The sequence below is a fragment of the Synchiropus splendidus genome, chromosome 16 (assembly GCF_027744825.2).
Source record: "Synchiropus splendidus isolate RoL2022-P1 chromosome 16, RoL_Sspl_1.0, whole genome shotgun sequence".
Lineage (NCBI taxonomy): Eukaryota > Metazoa > Chordata > Actinopteri > Syngnathiformes > Callionymidae > Synchiropus > Synchiropus splendidus.
Window position 1 is genome coordinate 5,732,986 of NC_071349.1, and position 17,578 is coordinate 5,750,563.

Consider the following 17,578-nt stretch of genomic DNA (forward strand, 5'->3'; position numbering starts at 1 on the left):
ATCACTTTCGTCTTCCTTCGACTCCAGCGTCCAACAAGAAACGTACAATGAAGATCCAAGACCTTCCTCAAAGCAGCAGCTTGCCAGAAATGATAATTATGACCAAACGTGACACACTATTGCGGATGAGAAAAACCACACAAACATGGCTTACAAAACTATGATAAAATGTCTCCTAACACAATTACATCTTAACTTCTCTAGTCACATCTCACTTCCGTTATGCGGTTGATCAATCTCCATTGGTGGCATTATTTAGAAGATGCGGGAGCATGCGTGGCTTTGCAGGAAATGCATCACAACGGAAATAACCAGCTGTCATTTATATCATTTGTGTTTTTCTTGCTGTTTAATTTTTCATTAAGGCTTCATGTGTAAGTCATAGCATTGTAAATTTCTGTCACCTTTTACGTTCTGTGTGTTTCATCTAACTCTAAATAGAAATTCATCGCTAAAAACTGTCATTGAAATGTGAAATGTCATCAGTCTTGACTCCAACTGGATGAACACTGGATGTCACAATGTTCCATGCTCGACACTGTGGTGGAAATTACAACTTTAGGTGCCGTTGTAGGAATTTCCCACCTTGGTCATGTATTCTAACACTGTAATATCAGATGATGGAGCACCGCAGGACACCAGGGTTTGCATCATCCTTGCCAGCCACCCCCTTTCATATCTCCATTCCGTCACAGCATCAGCCATCTTCTCCACATTTCAACTGTACTGGAACATTCATGTCTCCCACTCTGGGAAGGTTGACCCCTTTATCATGGTTCTCACCTTCAACAGACCACAGCTGCATGTCAGCACCTGCACAAGTTTGCAGAGCAACCATCAACTGCTCAACGACAGGAAGCTCTGAGTGTGTGTGAATGTGTGTGTGGAAGGGGTGAGGGGGCGGACTTCAGGTTAGAGTAAGTCATGAAAACCCCATGATAATATTTCTGCACCTTGACACCAGCAGCGAACATTGACAGAAAAAAGTTTTAGTCTGAAAAAACACGGTTTCTATGGCGATGCTGAGAATTTGTGCTTAAAGACGCCTTTTAAGTTTTAAAGGTGAGTGATGCATTTTTAATATGGCAGCTCTTAATAGTGGGGAATTAGCACTTGTAATGTGTTTTTATTTCAGACCTAAGCTTAAAATAAAATTCAACACATTATTCACTATTTTTTCAACTAATTTACATTCATTTAATATACATTGTCTGGCTTTGGTAAAAAAAATAAAATAAAATTCAATATATTTGCTCTTATAACTCACAATAAATAAAGGATTTGTATTTATCTAAAATCATCACACAAAAGCTGGTTAAAATAGAAAACTCGTATTGACCTTTGGTGTATAATATAATATTTATTATTATAAGTTATGTGTTCATCCAATCTGTCGCTTTTTTTAAAAATCATTAACATGTTAAACTTTTTGTCCAATGTAATAATTCCATAGGTGAGTGATAAATGTCAAAAGTGACAAGTAGCTCAAGTTGCAAGACTCAGCAACAAACCAGAGTGACTTGAAATTAGAAATAATCCTGCTCAGATATTTGAAAGGTAAGGTGCAGACTGGGATCAGATTTCAGTGTTAAGAAATTAGCAATGCCACTTCTGACCGACCTTGGGGCATTTTCACTTCACTGATGCCAATAAGGGCGGCAGACGTGATGCTTACAAAAATGTGTACTTAAGATATTGGATAACAGTGGTAGCAAACCACGAATAAATCATTTGATTACCAAAGGATATATTTAAAAATATTTATTCATTGTACACATGAAAGAAAAAAAGAATTTACTATTTAATGGCAAGATGGTGAGCAATACTTTGTCCTGTTTCCTGACTGTCAACTATCTTTACAGTGAGTCCATGAAATATAGCACCTCTGTCTCGAGGGGCCATCACGTGAGAGGAAAATCGTTTTTAAACTTTCATATAATTCAAATAATGTCGATGCAATAAAAAAACAAGGAAATAATCAGTGGGAATTAAAAACTGGAAATTCATAAATATTAATAAATTATGTAGTATGTAAAAGTGAAAAAGGAAAGTAAATAATTATCAGTTTATATAATAACAAGTAAATGTTTGGGCACAATATAATAATGGAAATATATTGTACTTTACTGATACAAGAAATCATAAAGGGAGCAATAGTGGTTAAAAAAAATTATTATATGAAGCACAATTGGCAAAGAGAAAGCACAATAACAAAGGGAAGTATGCCTTAAATTAAAGTGATGTTTTAAATAGTTAATAAACATCTAACATTAAAATTTGAGTAAGATCAGGGAAATCAGAAATCAGATGATAAATATGAAACTTCAGATCAGTATGAGCTGCATGTGGCCCTCTGTGCGCTTGGTCCACGCCTGAAATAGAAACAGTTGTCTGTGATGTTGACTGACTTGGAATAAAGGACGAAATTAAGTATTTCAAATTTTTGACCAAGTTAATGCTCATCATCATAAATCCCTCATGATGAATCAGAGCTAACCAGTCTTTATTTAAAAAGCACCTTTTTTTGTTTTTAATTTCATGACGATAAACAAAATAGGAGCTCATAGTTTACCTGGTCATACTGTCAGAACTGATGCATTTTGATGACAGCGTGTGTGGTCTTTCACACAAGCAGCTCTGTCCCATACCCATAATGCTCCGCAAAACACTACCAGTATTGTGACTAAGTAGCAGAGGGAGTCCTCTGAATGGAAAATGTTTGACTCCCAAGAGAGGACCACCGGGCGTAGGAGGTCTGATCTTCTACATGCGAGAGCCCCCAACTCTGAACAGATCAGGATTGTTTTTGCCGGGTCAGGCCTTTTGGGATTTTTCTCACGGCTTTGAGGCTTTTGGGACAGTTGGTCGCCACGATTAACCCACTGACCCTGTTCCCTGACCACTGTGATGGAGCCAGCCGAGCTTGAGAAAACCAGTTCCGACAATAAACAGGCCGAGCATGTGCAGTCGTGGGATTATACCAGATTAGCTATTCTGTGGGTGTAAAGAACTTTTAATCAACCCAATTAGGATGTGAATAAAGCTCATGTTTGTCTATGAAACAGAAAGCAGCTTTTGTATCGCTTTAAAGAGGAGAGACATTAAACTGGAAAAACATTCTGCAAACATATTAGTGAGTCAAACTGACCACACAACGCCAGAAACTCTGAAAATGTGCTCACTGTGTTCTCATTTCCTTTGCTTCAGATAGAAAATGGGATGCAACTGCAGCTCAGATTATTCAGAGAGCGACTGGATCGAGAACCTGGATGAGATGTGTGAGCACTGCAACTGTACGGTCCCTCCTCAGATGTGCAACCAGGTGTGTTTGTTTGGCAAAGAAATTGCAGGATAACGTGGAAGGAATATTGGGGACAACAACACCTACAACACAATCAATAAACAATGAATATGATGCTAAGAATTCACACTTTTCTGTAGAATATCAGAATCATAGTGCACTTTCTGTTAGAACAATGAGGCATTCCCAGATCAGTCAATATACGAAAAGTCTGTACATGCCTTGGGACTCCCTCCTAACATGGATAAAGCCTCTCAGCACTGATACTCTGCCCAGTACATCTGAATGTAAAGGAACAGATCTTGTACTTTCCGCTTGCTGACCAAGTTTCTGTCTCCATGGGGAAGTCCATACACACAGCCAAGAACCTCGCAAGAACCCGGATATAATATGAATCTTAAAGTGCTGCCTCATGTCAAGGAGTCATTTAGTATCTTCAGCCTAGCAGGGCAGGTGTGACATGAGAGAGTGAGAAGGTGGGAGGTTGAGGTGGAGTGGAAGGTAAGTAAAGTAGTAAAGTGCTTGAAAACATCTGTGAATGAACACAGTCACAGCATTACATGATCTGGCTGACTGAGTGTCACGTGATGGTTTCCTACTGCGTTATATGATTCTTCTATGTTACAGACTAGTTACAGTATGTCATCGTCTACAAAAATAAGGTTTTGATGAAAACTGAACATGAATGAATGAGTAAAAGGCAGGTGGAAGAGTTCAGTGGTATGAAGACTTCAGTCGGGGGAGTGACAGGAAGCTTTACAGGGCAGCAGTGGTGACTGCCATAATACATTATTCAACATTTTTTAAACCACGGCAGACTTTATTCATTGAAAAAATACCAAGGCACACAACCAACGGTACCTCAACCAACACGCACAATTTTTTTGTGCTGTAAAAAATCCCTTTTAATTTGTTAAAATATTGTAGCTACTGACAATTTTGGCATTTATTTGCAGAAACAAATTGCAGAAAAAGCATTTGTTTCGAAATGTCTCCAGAAAGGGATGGGCAATATGGCAATAATATATCATGATTTATTTATTTTAAATAATCGTTTAAATTTTATAACAATGTCTTTTGCATGCTACTATACTAGTTTGAGGGATTTGCAGAGAAATCTTTAACATTCTGGCCTCAGCTTCATAACAACAATGATTCTTTATCTCTTCACATTTTGGAGCACAAGTATTTGGTTCAGCACTTAGTTGTTAGCCAACTTTAAACAACAGAAAACTTTGATAGGCTACGAGTGTCAATAGAGTTTTGAAGTGCCGTTGTCTGAGATGTCATGCTAGCCATGCTGTTAGCCCTGCGGTGCTTAGAGTCTTTGGCATCGTGGAACCGACAAGGAACACTCCATCATTCTGTCGTGAAGGTTTGTGGTCAAGTTAGAGGCACATCAGGTTTAAAAACAACTCAAAGTTGCGTATTTGACCAGCTTCTTTGCTGTCAGTGTGCGACAAGAAGTACCATGTGCAGTGCAACTGCGTCGGATGGAGGGTTGCATCAGCATAGATCTATAATGTATAGAAAGAATGTGACCGAATCCATGCAATCTGCTCACGTTGATAGATCATCAACACGTTCTAATTTTTCATGATTTCACGTCACCATATCATCCAGCTCTATCCACGGACAAATAGGATCATCTGAAATGAGTATATCAAAGGGATGTGGAGAGGAGAGACATTTGTGGAGGAAGAACGCTGCGGATGAATGAAGAGGAGATGAGGTTATGAAGTTGATACATTGAGAACATTAAGAGGACCACTAGAGACAGACTACAAGATAGACTATAAGATAGACCAGTGATTTTCAACCACTGTGCCGCGGCACACTAGTGTGCCGTGAGAGATCGTCAGGTGTGCCGTGAGAAATTATCCAATATCACTTTTTTTTTAAAATTAACATTTATTAATAATTTTCTGCAAATATTATGTCATTGTCCAGTGTCCGTGCTGTAAAGGCTGGCAGAGTAATGTAATATTTGTCCGTGTGGCAACACGTAGCTGATTGCCTCGTTCCTCCAAGAGAATTAGTGATGCACCTGAGCTGTTGAAGAAGAGCTTCGTGTGTGTCTTTCTTCTATTCCTGCCAGGATATCGGCTTTGTGTTCATCTAAACAGGCCCAGGTTTCACACTGACTGAGTATAAATAAATTGAGAAATTATATTGTAATTAAATATACTATACAGAGTGTCATTTTGTAACATTTTTGGTTAGTGGAGTGCCACAAAATTTTTCCAATGTAAAAAATGTGCCGTGGCTCAAAAAAGGTTGAAAAACACTGAGATAGACTACTAGACTGAGACAACTCTTGGTAGGAAATGCCCTAAGATGAAGAAAGATGCCCGTCAAGAGTATTTTCATTCAAAGGTGTGTGAGGCACATACTGGTTAGATGAGTCACATTATTGAGTTGATTGAAAAGCATTATCAGCCTACTAACGTCCATGGTTGCAAATCCGCACCAGATGCAGTGTCCGTTAGTTCTGATTTGTTATTGTTATATTGACTTCTGAAAACTAAAACGTCATCTTCTCCCACCAGTACACAGAACAGCTGATTCCTTATCCGTCCCAGCCATCACCCCCGAACAGCCCACTACCAGGTAACAACAAAGCAGCCTAAAATGTACAAAGTATATTTTGTACGTCTAAGAAAATGTGACACAGTCACATTTCTTCACCCATTATACATATCACATCCATGATGCCACACTGTTGTTCGACTCATGCTAACTCAATACTTGTTGCAGAAAATGTTGCAGTGGCCATGTTCACCTACGAACCCCAACATGACGATGACCTGGGATTTGAGAAAGGAGAAAAACTCAAGATCATCAACAAGTAGGCTGCTGGCAAAAGCAGTTTCATTGATTTGCTTATAATCCGGTTCAACTGCTGATTTTTTTATTCAAGTCTGCATGTGTTATCTGGTGCACACCTGTACATGTTATTAGTGAAGCTCTTTGCAGCGTGTGGTTTTGCTTCCTGTCTGCCTCTCCTAAAGATAGATGTTGTTATATCACTGCAACAAAATATTTTTTAACTGATGCTTCTTTACAAAGCAGCAGTTTACTTTACATATATTAAAGTAACACATATACATACATTCACGAGGAAATGTATTCCATTCGCTTTATTTTGCTTATTTGAGGTCAGGTCACTGGAGCAGCAGCTTAAGTTAAGAGGCCCACTCTTCCACCTTCCCAGAAACCTCCTTCTGCTATTCAGGAGAAACACAGAGATAAGTGTCCAAGCCACCTCCACTAGGAATGCTTCTGTGTTCCTTCTGAAGTCTGAACTTTGGAGGGTTTTTGGGAGGGAGAAGTAAATTTGGGCCTCTTTGTTCAAACTGCCTTCCATGTGACGTGACCAAGCGTGTATGGATGGATGAATGGATGGATGGATGGACGGATGGACAGACCATTCAGTCAAAGTTGATGACCACTGAAAGCTTTGCCTCTTGGCTCAGCTCTTTTTTCACCATCATAGTCCAATAATGTGGCTGAAGATACAGCACCATCTGTGAAATTCAACCCCTCCTCCTCGTCATATGATACCAGGTGTATACATCTACAGCCCAACATGGCTGGCTATTGTGTCCGGATTTTTACTAGCGACAGTTTCATATCAAACCATAGTTTTGTCAGATTGTGTTGTAGCAAATACTAAGGAAAAGTGAACCGTGAGAAGTACTGATTGTGGTTTTGTTAACAGGGATGACGCAGAGTGGTACATGGCGCAGTCACTCATCTCGGGGCGGCAAGGTTATATCCCCTTCAACTTTATAGCGATGAACACAGTAGAGACTGAGGCGTATGTCGCACAGGAAACAATACAACCTATGCAACACTGTGTGACAGGAAGTGGTTGGCTCATGCTGTCTGTTTGTGCTGCAGATGGTTTTTTAAGAATATATCTCGTAACGATGCTATGAGGCTCCTCCTGGCCCCTGGGAACACGCAGGGGTCCTTTATGGTCCGGGAAAGTGAAACTAGCCCAGGTGACACATGATTGTTCTGAATGAATGTCAAACCAAAGGTGTTAACCTGATGGCCCTCAGGGTCGTACTCCTTGTCCATCAGGGACTTGGACCATAACACAGGAGAGGGAGTTAAGCACTACAGGATCAGAAACATGGATAATGGAGGCTTCTACATCACCACCAAGATCTCCTTCAGCTCTTTGAAGGAGCTGGTCAAGCATTACTCTCGTACGTAACCACGCAGACTCTCTTAAGGCACTTTCAATAGAGACTGCCTGCTTCCAGGTGATTCTGACGGATTGTGCACCAAACTGGTGAAGCCGTGTCAGTCCCGGGCTCCACAGAAGCCCTGGTGGCAGGATGAGTGGGAGATTCCACGAGAGTCCCTGAAGTTGGTGCGTCGACTCGGGGCCGGCCAGTTTGGAGAAGTCTGGATGGGTGAGCGACAAATCAAGACAAGCATATATATATATATATATATATATATTTATATATATATATTTATATATATATATACACACACACACATATACACACGTACATACAGTATACAAATAATGTCCGACTTACGACTTTCAATGTCTGGCACCAGACCTGCGGTTTGCTCTCTCGTCGTAAATTGTAGGCTCTGGTGGAGTATTAAGTGCCATTACCTCTGACATCGAAACTACCTCTGCATGTGTGGAAATAGGATTTCACCTAATAACAGATTAGCACTGGACTTAAAAGGCCAGATGATATCAGATCATGTAATCTGAGTCACCACCATCTTATTACGAAATTAAAGTATCCTTGTTATTTTCCATCCATCCTCCAAACTTCACTGATGTACTGTATAACAAGTTAAACACTTCCAGTCTCAGAGTCTGACGTCTGACCTCATTTATCCACTGAGGTTATTATGTTAAAGAAAGAAGATAATATTTGTTGTACAAACATACTGAGCTTAAAACATACATGCTTTACAAGTCTTCGAGGATGCTGCTAAATTATACTGGAATGGTCACATATACTGCTGAAGATACAATTTAAATGTATCTTATTGTTTTGTTAAAACCTCCGTGCCAATGCAGCACAATGTAATATTTTGGAATAAATATATATCTATCATCATTGGAAATGATGTTAGGTTTCATATTAAGCTCTCATAAATCGGAGTCCGACTCTTGAGCTGTTACCAAAACGAACTTTCAACGTTCACATTACCATCCAGCTGCCTTACAGCTGCAGGGAAATTGCGTCACCACAGAGACTTTGCTGTAGTCATTCATTCTCACAATGGCCGAGCTGAGCCTTCGCACTGGAGAGTCCAGGAAGGGATTGGAACTTGGACCAGACTGGACATAAGAGTTACATTCACATCCTGGCGAGAAGCGAGGACAACGGAAGGGCTTCGATACTGAGATGCTGCTTCTACAGGACTTGTAAGTCACTCTTTGTGTCCTTCATGAGTTATCTAATGTGGGGATGGGGGATGACATTGACACATTTGGTGGGCATTTTATTTTATTTACCATATGTAGCTTTGATATATTAATTCAACAAACGCCCATTAGATATTTAAAAAACTGTCTCTCACATCGCTCCCTTTCCAGGTAGGATCGTGGAGTGTCTGCAGCAGCTGCAGAGAGACCCCACCAGCATCAACATATTGAACATCATCATCCTCATCCCACCGTCAACTGGAAAAACAGTCACAGTCTGGAGGCTGATAGTGGAAAAACGCAGAGAGAATGTTCAGATAAAAGCTCAGATAAAAAGCTGCACCCTTGTCTTTGTTGTTAAGTTATTCTCAATAAAACACTACAGCATTCTGAAATATTCTGGATAAAAAGAGTTTTATTATCTGGATCAACCTTCTGTCTCTTGCTGGTTCCAGGTTGTGCTCGCTGGCTGAAATGATGTCAAATGGACATCAATTCCGGATGTCAAATCAAAGAAAAACATTTCTAGAATTCCATTTGCAAGTATATTGTGGAGTGCATGGTGTTATGTATTGTCAGTGATGACATTTTCCCTGGTTTTGCTGCAGCCCTCCCTCATAAATAAATGCACATGTGGGCTGTGGGTAGGGCCTAAAGAACCGGTTTCATGACTGCAACACTGTTTTACCAGCAGCGCCGCAAAAGCAAATAATCTTTAATTACATGACGTTGCATTAACAGGCATCTTCAACAATGAGAGGAAGGTGGCAGTGAAGAATCTGAAGATGGGCACCATGTCTGTGGAAGCTTTCCTGGATGAAGCCAACATGATGAAGAACCTTCAACATCCTCGGCTGGTCCGACTCTTCGCTGTGGTCACACAGGAACCCATCTACATCATCACGGAATACATGGAGAACGGTACACTCAATCCAAATTCAATTTAAAACGTTAAGTAAACAAAATAAACCCATGAATAAATGAAACAGTCAGGAAGAAATGAAAAAACTGAAGCTGGAACAATCATATAACCCAGCAGTAGGGTTTCCTTCCACCATCCAAAAATGAACCATCAGTGGTCCGGGGATCCCTGCTCCTCACTCAATTGCCGTGATAGACTCTGCTGCTTCTCAACTGTCTATAATTTTAGATAACTCCTGATTGAAGACAACAGTTTCCTTCTATTATAAGGCGTTCCCTTCATATGTACACACCAAAGATAAGTTCCCAACTCACCTTTGAAGCAAAGCGAAACAGGAACGGACTGAAATGTGCTGCTGCTTGTCTGAGATAATGACGCTCTTAGTCATGTGGTTTCCACTGAAGAGCAGAAAGCTTGTTTGTCGTTACCGGTGTTCAGGATCAAACTTGTCGATCTGGTATCAGAGTACGTCAGAAAACGGTTTCGCTCCAAATACACTGAGCCAGCTGATACACCAGGGACTTCAACTGACAAAAGGGCATCGCAGGGCAGCTGGTTCAAACCAGTCGTCACCGTCTGAAGTGCAAAGCTTTCATTGGGCATGATGAGAATTAGTGGGCTCTTGAAAGAAGTGATTAGAAATTCAGATTCAATTTCTAATCAGGACGTTTTATTGCATTTCTCCTGCCACAAGTGAGTGGGTAGGAGGTAGAAAGTGTTAGTCATGACCACACCTCTTCACTCCATGCAGTGCATCAGCAGCATGTTTTGTTTGTTATCAGTGGCAGAAATTATAAGAACTCATCTTCTACATGTTTTTTCAGTCTCTCTGTAATGTGTGACCTAATGATGCTTACTCGACATGCAATGAATCCTTCATTGGATGTTCATGCAAAATGACACATACCCATTGGGCCAAACCTAAAGCTCATGGGCTTCAATGGGCCCTGCAAGTGAAGCAAGTAGTCTTCTACTTTGTCTGTCACCATTTCTGATCAGGACTCTTGATTCACAGTCACTATGGTTTAGCACTTTAGGCAGTTTGTTATCATATTCTAGAGTTAAGAGCAGAATTGGGACCTCGATTTGCAATATTTGCAATATTTGCATAATATTCTTGGAATTCAGCTGTTCCACACACCAGAGATTTCACGAGATTACATTAGATTGGATCTTCATGATCTCAGCTATTTATATCTGAAGTGTCCCTGTTCAGAAATTGTTTTCCTTCATTCAGCGTGACAAGGAAGAGATATTCAGGCTCCAACATTTCATCGCGGTTGCTATCCTGATATGCCAAACTGGTTTATTTTCAGCATTTCCGCATAGCACTCCTGTACTTTACAGCTCTGAAGCAAAGCAAACATGAACTTTCACACTCCTCCCAGGACCCTCCAGGGAGCTATTGCTCGATGGTAAACCAATGGGGGGCCAATCGTTTAGTCGCAGGATGTTGTGCAAACTTGCATCCTCTGACACACGTTTCATGCACAGACATATGAGGTCTAGAGGTTGACAACTCTTTGTCTTCTGTCACATGAAAGGAAGTGAAGTGACACCTCAACTCATTTAACCGCATTTATATTATTTTCTCAAAACTTTTATTCACTCAATGATCTTAAAGAATTTACGACTGATACAGAAAAACTGCCATCAGACACTAGTGATGATCTTGATCTCCCAATTCCATTGTGCTGTCAACTGCAATGACCTTCAAACATTGAACCCAGAGGTCGCCTCCACCAGAGCAGCAATTTTCTGGTATCCTTCGTGGCCCTGTTTTACCAGGCTTTCCTCCTCTTGCTAGAGTGTTGTTCATCCATGCATACTAAGGTGTCACATACTGACAATTGTTATGTGGACTATTGTGTCCAATGTCTGCCTTGTATGTTGACCCCAACTTTCACATGACACGCTGCCTTTGCTGTCAGGAATCGCCACAGAAGGCAAAACATGCTTCATGCTACTTGCAACTCAAGTGGCTGACTTCTGCGTCACTCTGGGACACAAAAGCCCACTTGAGAATGGATGTTATTTGACATAACAGTGCAAAAGTGATGTCCATACAAGCCATTTCCTGGATCACAATCATCATGTTTGGACCGTAGTTGTGAAGGGAATCTTGCATGTGCCTTTCAAGACATTGAAGACTTGTGTTGCAGCGAAAGTGCAATGGCAATTGTGCCTTACTTAGTAGTTACCACTCTTGCTGTTTTGTCTTCTTGTTGCTCCTTATAATCTCTTGGATAGTCCTTTACATTCACCAGCAGAAAATACAAACCCTTGGGGCATGTCTTATATCATTTCAGATCCATTTTCAATTACATGAGCTACACCTCAGGTCCCTTCCCCTAGGAAGGGGGATATTTCTGTTGCTGAGTGAAAAAATACACCTTGAGTATTGGACCAAAGAGCAAATGGCATACCACTCCATGAAAGGGAAGGAAGTACAGGAAAGGACTGTTCTTTCTGAGAAGTTTCCCTGATTCTATGATGGTGCTGAAGCAGTGGTGTTGTCCTCTACGTGTCCTCCAAAGTCAAGGAGCTTGTAGAGCATTCCCATATGTCAACAGCTCATCCACCTCCAGACTGCAAATGGTCCCTTTGGGTTTCCTTTGTTACGGTTGGACAGTTAAGGTAACTTCATAAGGTATTTCATTAGGTTTGTCAGGCCCTTTGCTCCAGAGCTCTGGCTAACCATTCTCCACTGAGAGGAAACCAACCACTCTCAGCTACTGAGAGTTACAGTGTAAAGTGTTTCCATATTTCCCCGATAAATTGACTGCAGTGAAAGCCCCAAAAGAGGGCCGTCAACGTTAGGTGGCTGATACCACCACAGTGCCACTGAAGAGGCGGCATTATTGTCTTTTTTGAGAGGCCTTCAGAACCAGTACTCTCATTGTCTCTTTGTCTGCAGTCCATGTGAGGACATGAAACAATCAACATCTCTGTTGTTCAGAGAAAGGACAACTCTTCCTTTCAATTTGTCCCTTTATTTGTAAGCCAACCATGCAAGTATGGAAAAACAACTTTGCCGCTTCCCTTTGTGACCTTGACAAAAGGTGTTCTAAAAGAGAGTCTGAGCAAAGAGCAAATGTCTCGTCTTTCCTGGCGCAACTATTCATCTTTGAGTGTTTCCTCTGGTCACCATTGTTCTGTCTTCATCAGAAGTCTCAGGGACTGGCCCGGTGTATCAGCGGTGACGGATGTTCCCAGAGCTTCCTCTGTGTTGATTATAAGATGTAACCTGATCCAACTCTGTCTATTTATGTGTTTGAGGAAATTTGTGTTTTCAACACACTGAAATCATAACTGTCATTTGCCTTTTGACTTTCTGCTTCTCGCTATTTTCAGTGATCTTGAAGTATAAGAAGTAAATCCGCTCACAGACATCAGACATAAATAGATAACAAGTGCTTTAATTTGTTGTGTTTTATCAGTGCTAATGTTGATGCCAACATTTTTTCTTTACAGGAAGTCTGGTGGATTATTTGAAGACAACAGCAGGAAGCTCTTTGTCCATGAACACGCTGATAGACATGTCTTCTCAGGTAAAAGTTGTCTGCTTTGATGAGCACTTCCTAGTGTCTTTCGTTCAAGACAAGACTTGTGTACGCAACATGTGTATGAGATTTATTTCTACCTTATGAGCACGAGTGTCAATTTGACAGGCTGTGTTACGTGTATTTTGGTCTTTGTGATTTTGCTAGTTGAGGTTGGAACTGACGATGAGTTTTCAGGTCGGTAGTGGTTGAAATTGAGCGTGAGATGGAAAAACAAAACCACAGGAAGACAGTGTGAAGTTTCAAAATCAAATTCTCAGTCTCCTGTCCATTTCTTTTTATTTTTATGCAATGATAGAGATAAACAAAACTCAAGAGATTGACGCTGCCACTCCCTCAACTCACCTTTACTCATACTGCCAGAATTTTGCTTTGCATGTGAATGTCCAGGGACGGCACTAGGGCTGAAAAAAGAAGGGAAAGAGTAAAAAGGAACATACTGCTTGTTTGACTATGTCAGTCAAATCGGTGATATATTTAATTTAAAGTTCTGAATGTGGTACACCAATGATTGCCTAGGAGGGGCAGAGTTGTATTTTGGGTTTGAAGAGATACTGAAAAAAATGAATAGAAAAAAAATATAGAGAGAAATTTAGCTTAAGGTCTGGAAATATTTCCACATGCCTTGAATTTGTCCATTATAATTCTTTCACCATACCAACATACTGGCATGTAGCTCATCCAGGAATGTTGTCATTGTCTTATTTCTGCTGATAGTTCACATGTATAAAGTTGGGAGTAAAGTGATGGTTAGTTAATCTGTGCAAGCTAGTTGTTTCCATGATCCCTAATCTCAGGGATGAATCTAGAGGCTGCTTCACATCTTGTTCACATCAACATGTCTATAAATGTAGGATTTTATTTACTGCTTGATTGTGGAACAGAAACAAAACCCCAAATGGAGGTTTTCGCTTTTCTTAAGTATTTGATTTACAGGATTCAGAGCACATTTGCGGTCTACAGTAAGGATGGACTTGATTTTTTGATTTACAACAATGAGATGTGAAGGAAACCATTTGTCCTCGCAGAATTGCGATCACTGCCTGAGTCAGTTTTGTTTCAAACAACAGCACCGTTGGTTCAGCAAGTGGGAGAGGACACTCAAACTCTGAAAGAGAAAACAGCAAAGTTGAGTTTCACTCCTCATGTTTGGATGGCAGGACCAACTGCAACTTCGCAGAGTTAAATAAAGAGGCTTAATCCCCCATCACAGATAGGGAGTATATAAATGACTTACTGAGTTAAAGGAAAAGATGAGCATTGAAGTGTTTTGTTCTTGAATGGAAACAAGTAGCTTGTGAGTGAGTCTTTACTTGTGACATGTTTCTGCAGAAACCTGCACATATGTGTGAAATTCTGCTGTGTGAAATATGTAACAGCATCGATAGAAAGTCAAAGTGGCTGCCTTTCTCTCGGATGTGTGGTGGGCTGCTTTGATATTTAACAAAAAAAAATGAAGTGGCAATCCTATAGAGTAATTTGGAATTAAAGTTATGATCTGTTCTTTAAATTGTTGACTTTGATTCTCAAACAGATTAAGATCACCACCACCATTGCAGAACTCTTCACACGTGTGGAATGTCATGTATCTTAAAAAAGTTTTATGAAGAGCAGATAGGCATAATTTGGCTTTCACTTTGTTAGGCTGAAGTGCAACACCTCGGAAACTATCAACACCAGAAATTCATTTTGAGTACAGTACAAACTAGTCTCAGTCTCATGTTTCTTTTGTTGTTCCTTTAGTTCAGGTTACAGAAGACTCATGAGGGGTCACGATAAAGGGAGGGTATCTTCTCAAGTTTTAAAACGTACAACTACAGTATTCCTCTAAAAATATGTTGTTGATGTTGTTATTATAACTAGACTCGCTGTCCATTGTTAAGCATGTTTTAATTTATTTATTTATTTACTTTATAAATTTACATTTCCTCACTGTGGGGCTAATAAAGGCCATCTAAGATAATCTAATGTTCATTTTTCCATTGTTGCTGTAGCGACGGAAATTTCCCCACAGTGGGAGGAATGCACGCAACATCTAATCTAGAATTATTTTCGCTTTCAGTTGTGTACGTCACGTTAATCTTATTCTAAAAATCGCAAATAAATGCGTTTCGATTCGTAACCAAGTATTTTAGCCAAATTATTAGTTTTTATTTTTAGGTTTATAGTTTTTCAAAACTGTATATCTTAATAGTAGTTTAGGACAAATACTCTTCTTGATCGTCTTTATTCACAGTGCTTCAATTTACGTCTCATTTGTTGTTTACGTCAACATTTCACAGCAGACTGATGTCATGTTAACTTACAGTACGTCTCACTACTATCTCAGAGTGTGCTCCTTTGAAAGGTACATGTGGTTGTGTGTTGCCCCCTGTAGGTGGCTGATGGAATGGCTTTCCTAGAGGCGAAGAACTACATTCATCGTGACCTGAGGGCGGCAAATATTTTGGTATCTCACGAACTCATCTGTAAAATCGCTGACTTCGGACTGGCCAGACTCATTGTGGACAACGAATACACAGCTAGAGAGGGTAAAACTCTTTTCTCTTGTCGCTCAACATGTAAACATTAGCGCATGATAATGCAATTCAAAATTCTAAAACACATTAACAAACTTTTTCTGCCGAAGGCGCCAAGTTTCCGATCAAGTGGACAGCTCCAGAGGCTATTAACTATGGGACCTTTTCCATCAAATCAGACGTTTGGTCGTTTGGGATTCTGCTGACGGAAGTTGTGACGTACGGACGCATTCCATACCCAGGTAACACCTGGAGGCAAATTGATCATACCATGCACCTAACTACATATTCTACGGTATATTCTATTCTACATTCACATTCATTTACACCATACTGACTTTGTAGGAAAGTGTCTGTGTAAACTTAAATATAAATGTGATTTAACTTCACTCACTGACTCATTGACCCGTCTGAAAACCAGTATTTGTCATGTTTTAACTTTGCTTAAAATAATATGCTTTGACTGTTTTCTGCTTGGTCCTGGCATGTTTTGGTTGGGATGGAACGGTTGTAAAGCTTGGGCATCAGTTCTTGACTCTCGACTCCCTCTCAAGACCAGCATTTCAAATCGTCTGAAACTATTTCTGAATTATGGTGTGATCATTCTCATGATGTTATGGAAGTTGCTCACTGATCTGTCTCTATTTCTAAGTGTTCTACAACTAGTCTGAGACACTGGGTTCAAACGCAGTTGACAGTGGTAAAGAAATTGAAGACACCTGTATACACACACCATTGTGAAGGTCGAATGTGGATGAATAAACAAAACAAAAAGACACTATGACACAAACTGACAGGAGTTATAGCCTATATAGCCGATATTTGAAATGAGTTTATTTTACGTCCCAGGGATGTCCAACCCGGAGGTGATGCAGAACCTGGAGCGTGGCTACAGGATGCCGAAGCCAGAGAACTGTTCAGATGGTCTTTACAATATCATGTTACTGTGCTGGAGGGAAAACCCAGATGACCGGCCCACATTTGAGTACCTGAGGAGTGTTCTAGAGGACTTCTTCACTGCCACGGAGCGGCAGTACCAAGATGACCCCTGAGAGATGCACCAAGAGAGACTATAAAATACTAAAGAGCTGGATGCTGATTTTAATACTTAGATTAACTATGTAATATGCTTTGGCAATGTTTGCATTTGAATAAATGAATCTGAATGTTTGGTACATAATAATGGTCTTGTGTTTTTCAATAAATGTTCAAATATAAATCAGAATCAAATAGGGTTTTTTTTCCTCCATGATTACATTTTATGACAAATACTATTAGTACTACTACTACAATAATAATAATAATAATAATAATAATACATCATATTGCATTTGCTCTGACAATATTTGCATTGCTTTATTACAATGCTAAGATTTATGTCTGTTACTTTGGTTTATAGATGTTTGTCTAATCCACTTTAATATCCCTTACACTGGATATTGTCATCGTAATTACTTTCATAGTAGCTACACCAGGGATAAGGGTTTATCTGTTTGGAAAATATGTTTTATCGTATTGTCTGTAACAAATAAACAAATGAATTGGCTACAAATAAATCACACTTGTATTTTTCATAATACTGCACTTTTACACTATTTATGTTCCTAAATGTCCCCACTGTGGGACAAATAAAAGACATCTATTCATAGTTATTTGTAATAGATAAGGCTGTCTTTGTCTCCTACATTCCCCATTCTGCATTATCTTACACTTTTATAAATGTTTCCCTTTAAAGTAATACTTATTCATCGTGAAATGCAAATATTCTCCCCTATGTTTTACAATGTAATCATTTTCACATATTAGAACTGAAATCAACTGACAATTTATTTATTATTTAATCACAAACAAAAAAAGAAA

At 39.8% G+C, this 17,578-nt stretch overlaps 1 protein-coding gene across 2 annotated transcripts; it reads left to right on the plus strand.

The window, feature by feature from the left end:
- The first annotated feature begins 917 nt into the window (after positions 1-917).
- lck (LCK proto-oncogene, Src family tyrosine kinase) lies at positions 918-16,922 on the plus strand. Of its 2 annotated transcripts, XM_053845111.1 has the most exons (13): positions 918-1,062; positions 3,208-3,322; positions 5,851-5,911; positions 6,059-6,149; positions 7,023-7,121; positions 7,205-7,308; positions 7,369-7,518; positions 7,576-7,728; positions 9,456-9,635; positions 13,111-13,187; positions 15,577-15,730; positions 15,829-15,960; positions 16,568-16,922. In XM_053845111.1, exons 2-13 carry the CDS (start codon positions 3,215-3,217, stop codon positions 16,768-16,770), a joined length of 1,512 nt encoding a protein of 503 aa, XP_053701086.1. In that variant the 5' UTR covers positions 918-1,062; positions 3,208-3,214; the 3' UTR covers positions 16,771-16,922. The 2 variants fall into 2 exon arrangements, with proteins under 2 accessions (XP_053701086.1, XP_053701085.1); XM_053845110.1 differs by lacking the exon at positions 918-1,062 and having other exon boundaries at positions 3,190-3,322.
- The last annotated feature ends 656 nt before the right edge of the window (positions 16,923-17,578 follow it).